The sequence below is a fragment of the Nicotiana tomentosiformis genome, chromosome 8 (genome assembly GCF_000390325.3).
Source record: "Nicotiana tomentosiformis chromosome 8, ASM39032v3, whole genome shotgun sequence".
NCBI classification, from domain to species: domain Eukaryota; kingdom Viridiplantae; phylum Streptophyta; class Magnoliopsida; order Solanales; family Solanaceae; genus Nicotiana; species Nicotiana tomentosiformis.
The window spans coordinates 57,651,917-57,659,260 of record NC_090819.1 but is presented as its reverse complement, the minus strand read 5'-3'; the positions used below and the strand labels follow the sequence as shown (position 1 = coordinate 57,659,260).

The 7,344-nt window shown below is 40.4% G+C and overlaps 1 protein-coding gene across 1 annotated transcript; it reads right to left on the bottom strand.

Annotated features, from left to right (window-relative positions):
* Positions 1–1,473: 1,473 nt before the first annotated feature.
* On the bottom strand, positions 1,474–2,615 carry LOC138897515 (uncharacterized). Its single transcript, XM_070183489.1, has 2 exons — positions 2,319–2,615; positions 1,474–2,100 (listed from the first exon to the last, which is right to left on the bottom strand). Exons 1-2 carry the CDS (start codon positions 2,613–2,615, stop codon positions 1,474–1,476), a joined length of 924 nt encoding a protein of 307 aa, XP_070039590.1.
* Between the last annotated feature and the right edge of the window lie 4,729 nt (positions 2,616–7,344).

The following is a 7,344-nucleotide window of genomic DNA, read 5'->3' as shown; positions in this document are numbered from 1 at the left end:
CAATTATATGCTCAATCCATCCAGGTAATATGGTAAAGGCATGATAGAAAAATACCCAACCCTATCTAAGCATGTTTTCACAAATACCCATTCTTAAACTACCCCACATGGACACAAATAAGGGATGTAATCATAGATGGCCTAAAATGAAGTTAAAAACAAAAAAATAGATTCAAAAACAAAAATAACAAGAGTGAAGTGATGCATACCAGATTGTGCTAGTGTGATAAGAATGATTGGAATGTGGGTGGTTGTGTGTGTTCAAATGTGCAAGTAACTTGTTCTTCATTAGAATCTCAGTCAGAGGGTGAAAATGGCAAAAATTATAAAATAAAAACCTACTATTCTATATATACTCACGTGTGGGTCAGGGTAAAGAGAGGGTGAGTGCGGCCGCAAAATTCCAAATGCGGTCCGCACTTTGTAACATGGGCGGTGAAGAGCTTGTATTTGTGCGGCCTGCACTTTTTCAAGTATAACTGCACTTCTGTCAACCTAGTTTTAGTGACTTCTCTAAGAATGCTCTCATGCGACCTCAAAATTATCTAATAGGCCGCAAATTTAGCTCCGCACTGTTGTGAGAAAAGTTCAGAGGACCTTTAATTTACCACCTGAGCTGCCTCTTGCAAATTTGGTTCACAGTTAAAATCTACGACCGCAATCAATTTTCTACTGTCTACATTTCCTCCTTTGCGACCGCACAAATAAAGTGTGGTCCGCAGTTTCCCATGCAAAGCAAATCTTCAGCCATCTCTCAATACCTAAAATTGATCAATGTAGCATACATCAAATCTCGTTAAAAATAATAAACAACATCTAAACTAAAAGAGAAAAAGGAAAAAAAATTGGGTTGCCTCCCAAGAAGCGCCTTATTTAACGTCGTGGCACGACGCAATAACATAGCATCCTCAATTGAAGTAAAGTACTGCCACCACATGGCTTTCACAAAAGTTTCCCAAGTAGTGCTTCACTCGGTGGCCAATGACTCAAAATATTTCATTGTTCTTGTTCTTCAAGTCCAAAGCTCCAAAGGGTATCACACCAACAATTTCAAATGAACCACTCCACTTTGACTTAAGCTTCCTGGGGAACATTCTCAACTTTGAGTTGAACAACAATACTAGATCACCGGCCTTGAACTCCGTGTTCCAAATATACTTGTCATAAAGGTACTTCATCTTTTCTTTGTACAAGGATGAACTCTTATATGTATGGTACCGGAATTTATCCAATTCATTCAAATGTGCAAACCGCAAGTTAGCAGCTACATCCAAATCAAGATTTAGTTTCTTCAAGGCCCATATTGTCTTGTGCTCTAATTCCACCGGGAGATGACAACCTTTTATGGACATCAACTGGTATGGAGACATTCCGAAAGGTATTTTTTAAGACGTTCTATATGCCCATAGAGAATCATCAAGTTTCTTAGACCAATCCGACCGATTTGCATTCACCGTCTTGGACAAACACTCTTTATCTCTCGGTTGGAAACTTCCACTTGACCACTTGCTTGTGGATGATAGGGAGTTGTCCAAACCTTGTGAAAGTGTTCTTCTTCAAGAAAGTCACCACACTTCTAGCCTCATTATTGGGTAAAGAGACAGCTTCAACCCATTTAGACACATAATCCACCATGACCAACATGTAGGTGTTGCCATAAAAACTCACAAAAGGGCCCATGAAGTCAATGCTCCAAACATCAAAAATATCAATCTCCAAGATGGTTGTAAAGGGCATCTCATGTTTCTTTGAAGTTCCGCCAGCTCGTTGAGATTCATCACATCTTCCCACCAACTCAGTTGCATCTATGTAGAGATTAGGCCAGTAGAAACCACAACTTAGGACTTTAGCCGTTGTTCTTGCTCCACCATGATGACCACCATAGGGAGAAGAATGACAAGCCCCAAGAATATCACTATGTTCCTCCTCTGGCACACATCTTTTATTCACCCCATCCGTGCAAATTCGAAAAAGGTATGGTTCATCCCAATAATAGTCTTTACAATCCCTCTTGATCTTCTTCCTTTGGTTTGAAGTGAACTCTTCCGAAATAATACCACTCACAAGGAAATTTGCCAAGTCTGCGAACCGTGGTACCTCCTTCATTAGAAGTGGCAGGAGTTTCTCATCAGAAAAAGAGTCATTGATCTCAAGGCCATCATGTGACCTCCCCTCCTCCTCCAAACAAGACAAGTGGTCTGCCACTTGATTTCACTTCCTTTCTTGTCTTGGATGTCAATATTAAACTAGTGCAACAAAATCATTCATCTCATCAAACGACATTTAGATTCCTTTTTTCTCATAAGATATCAAAGCACCACATGATCCGTGTGCACAATAAATTTGGCTCCTATCAAGTATGGGCGGAACTTCTCAATAGCAAACACAATGGCAAGGAGATCCTTCTCCTTAATGGTATAATTGACATGGGAACTATTCATGGTCTTACTAGCATAGTAGACCGGATGAAAACCTTTATTGATACATTTCCCCAAAACAGCTCCAACTGCCATATCACTTGCATCACACATGAGCTCAAATGGAAAACTCCAATTTGGAGATGTAAGGATAGGAGTAGTTGTCAACTTGGGCTTCAATTGCTCAAAATCTCTCATAGAATCTTAACTGAAAAGGAATTTGGCATCCTTCTCGAGGAGTTTGCACAAAGGGTTAATAAATCTCTGATAGAATCCCGCATGACCCAAGAAACTCCTCACACCCTTCACCGAGGTAGGGGTGGAAGCTTAGAAATAACTTCAATTTTTGCCTTATCCACTTCAATACCATTATTTAAAATCTTATGGCCAAGGACAATGCCTTCCTTAACCATGAAATGATATTTCTCCCTATTGAGTACCAAATTTGTTTCCTCATATATAGCCAACACCTTGTCCAAATTATCAAGACAACATCAAATGAATCCCCAACCACCGAAAAGCCATCCATGAATACCTCAAGATAGTCTTCCACCATGTCTGTGAAGATAGCCATCATACATCTTTGGAAAGTCGTTGGTGCATTGCATAATCCAAAAGGCATCCTTTTGAAAGAAAAAGTACCATATGGACATGTAAAGGTGGTTTTTTCTTGGTCTTCCGGTGCAATAAGAATTTGGTTGTATCCCGAGTAACCATCAAGAAAGCAATAGAAGGCATGGCCGGCCAACCTATCAAGCATTTGATCCATGAAAGGTAGAGAAAAGTGGTCCATCCTTGTGACTTTGTTGAGCTTATGATAATCCATACAAACTCTCCAATCGGTGACCGTTCTTGTAGGTATAACTCATTCTTATCATTGGTAACAATCGTCATGCCCCCTTCTTTGGGACACATTAAATCGGAGAAGTCCATGAGCTATCGGAAATGGGGTAGACAACCCCAGCATCCAACCATTTTATAATCTCCTTTTTGACCACCCCTTGCATAGCATCGCTGAGTCTTCTTTGATGTTCAATGGACGGTTTAGCACCATCCTCCAACTTGATCTTATGCATGCAAAATGCGGGGCTTATACCTCGAATATCTGCCAAAGTCCATCCAATAGCTTTCTTCCTCCTTTGCAAGACCGCCAATGTCGAATCTACCTGTACGTTAGTCAAACAAGAGGAAAGAATAACATGTAAAGTAGAACAAGGGACAATAAATTCATACCGAAGGTGAGGTGGCAATGGCTTCAACTCTAAGGCCGGTGGCTCTTCAATTGAATGCTTTGTAGGAGGAGTCTTCCTATTCTCAAGATCCAATGACAACTTTCGGGGTGTATAGTTGTAAGACCCCATTCCTTGCATTGTATTCACACATTCTATGAAACAATCCATCTTATCATCATCAAAGTTGAGCAAAACGGCTTCCAACATGTCACCAACATTGATTGTATCACTAATATCATTAATAATTACATCGGTCACAAAATCCACAAAAGAGCACACCTCATTGCTATTTGGTTGATGCATAGACTTGCACATATGAAATACCACTTGTTTATCACCAACCCAGAAAATGAGTTCTCTAGATTCAACATCACAAAGGAACTTACCCGTAGCAAGGAAAGGCCTCCCAAGAATGATAGGCATTTCATAATCAACCTCACAATTTGGAATCAGAAAGTCCGTCGGAAGAATAAATTTATCAACTCGGACCAATACATCCTCAATCACTCGCAACGGTCTCTTCAATGTGCGATTGGCCAATTGCAACCTCATAGATGTGGGTCCTGGTTTTCCAATCCCCAAAGTTTTAAAAACTGAATAGGGAATTAAATTGATACTCGCCCCAAGATCACAAAGATCTTTAGCAAAATTGGCACTTCCAATAGTACAAGAAATTTTGAAAGCACCGGGATCCTCCAACTTAGTAGCCATGGAATGAACAATTGCACTCACTTAATGAGTGACTTTGTTTGTTTTAAAGCTCATAGACCTTTTTTGGTCACAAGATCTTTCATAAACTTGGTATAACCGGGCATTTGTTCCAAAGTTTTCACCAATGGCACATTAATAGAGAGACTTTTAATCATTTGAATGAACTCCTTGAATTGATTCTCACCATTTTTCTTAGAAAGCCTTTGAAGGTAAGGGGCTAGAAGCTTTGTCAAGGGTGCCTTAGCCTTTTGCATCACCAGATCCAGCATGTCAATGATGTGTTCCCAAGACGGGTTCACCTCCTTTTGGGTCTATTCCACACTATCATCAATATCATCTGAACGTCATCATGTACTTGAAAATCATTTTGTGGTACTTCCTCCTCTTGGAACATTTGGTCATCATCTACAAGTTTCTTTTCATTTGAGGTGGGTGGATTCCCGCCTCTTCCACTTCTTGTGATAACCGCCATAGCATGCCCCGTATTATTACCGCCCTTTGATTTTACTACCGTATCAATTGGTAATGCACCCTTAGGACGAGTATTAAGAGCTTAAGAGATTTGCCCAATTTGAATTTCAAGATTACAGATCGATGTGGTATGTGAGTCAAGTTGGGCATCTGAATCCGCATTCTTTTCCATCATTTGCTTGAATATGTTCTCAATACGATCCATTTTATTGCTTGAAGAGATTGAACCATGGGAAGGGTAGGGAGGTGGGTTACTTGTTTGTTGGTACAGTGGGGGTATTTGAAAACCCGATCTCCGATTTGCATGATTATTATTGTTTCCCCAATTTTCGTGGTTGTTACCTCCACAATTCCCTTGGTTGTTGTTGTTGTTGTTATGCCAATTCCCTTGATTGTTAGAATCCCACTTGACATGGTTGTTTTGAGAACGCCATTCATTTTGATTGGAGCCTTGAAAATATCTTTGTTGCCTTTGGTAATTGTTCATAAATTGTACCTCTTCTTATTGCTCTTGATAAGAGTCATTTTGGTCATAACCACCGTCATCATGTGCATAATTCTCCACCCGGGTTGAAAATAAGGACCGTTAGTCCTCTTCTTGTTGGCCAAGACACTCACCCCTTTCATAAGATGAACTTGCTTAGGAGCTTGAGTTTGATGAAGTTGAACCTTAGCGAGTTGAGTTATGGTTGTGGTAAATTTGGCAATAGATTTCCCATGATCATGCAATTATTTATGAAGATGAATCATATTGGGATCACCTTGGGGAACATTAGCTCGGGATTGCCAAGTCGAAGAAGTTTCTGCCATCTCATCAAGAATCTCACATGCCTCCACATAAGGTGTTGTCATAAATTTTCCTCCAGCTAATTGATTGAACACACATTGATTCGTGGTATTAATACCACAGTAAAAATTTTGTTGGATCATGTTGTTGGTCATATCATTGTTCGGGAACTCCTTCACCATAGCCTGATACCGCTCCCAAATTTCATACAAAGGTTCATTGGATTCTTGCTTGGAAGCCAATATTTCATCCCGTAGAGTTGCCATATGCCCGGGAGAGAAGAACTTTGAAATAAACATTGCCGCCAATTTATCCCATGTATGAATAGAATGATTGTTCCAACCAATCCAAAGCCTTACCCCTTAGTAAGAAGGGAAAATGTTATACCCCGTACTTCTGTGATGTCGTATATTGTGTAAATGACTTGCTAAGCATGATTTAAATGATTTTAAAGTTATAATATGACTATATATGATGTTTGGATATAGAATATAATGTTTGGGAAAATCGGATTTAAGTTAGGAAAAAAACGACTAAGGATTTGCCTTGTAACGAAGATCTTTGAGCAATTAATTTCCTGTGTTACATGAGGTCTTTAGGGGACAGGGCATTATATGATGGTTGTCCTTTCTTCTTCTCTAGATCGTGCGATAGAGCTATGTTATAAGAATTTAGCCTTCTAACAAAACATATTATATGTAGCAATGATGCCAAAGGGACTAACAGCTACCCAGAAGGGCAAAGTCGTTACTTGCCAGGGTACTAGCAGAGTACCCCCTGAGTTAGATGTGCATGAGGAGTCCAGACATGAGGTTCCATCCGGAGCTTCACATACTCTATATGCTCAAGTAGAGGTTAGGGGTGGTCCAGCTATCGCACCTCCGGCTCCTCAGCAGGACAACATGAGGGAGATCGTCAGATTTCTGACTAGCATTGCAGCTACTCAGGCCAGACGGCAGCATACAAGTCCTCAGGGTAACGATACGGGTTCTAAGATTCGTGTTTTCCTCAAATTAGAGCCTCCAACTTTCACGGGATCTAGTATAGCAGAAGATCACCAGGATTTTCTAGACAGAGTAGCTAGAGCCCTTAGAGTTATGAATGCCATAGATAGAGAATCAGTTGGATTGGCAGCATATAGATTATAGGTTCTAGGAGCAGGTTGGTATACCACTTGGGAAACGTCTAGGGGAGCAAATGTTGCTCCAGCTACATGGTGGGAGTTCTTAGAGGCATTCCTCTACAATTACTTACCTACATAGACACGTAGAGAATGATTAAATCAATACCTAACATTGAGACATGGCGTATGAGAGTTTCAAAATACAACCTCCGCTTTAATTCTTTAGCGAGGTTTGCTCCAACAGTTGTATTAGATATAGAGGATAGGGTACACATGTATGTAGCAGGACTTGGTCCTCACTTAGTAAATGAGTGTATGACTGTATCTATGATGTTTTGGGTGTAGACATTGCACGTATTCAGGCATTCACCTTAGAACTTGAGGAAAGGAAACAAAAGTAGAGGGCTGACAGAGATAGAAGCTCAAACAAGAGAGGCCGATTTTCAGGTCCATTTGGTGAGACATCTGGTGCTAGTATACAGCAAAGTGTCAGGTAGCCAGCAGCTAGTACTCCTTCACAATTTTAGGGACCAAGATCTAATCGACCCCCACAGTCTAGATCTAGTCAGACATCATGGTCTTCAGGATCTTAGCATCGAGGTA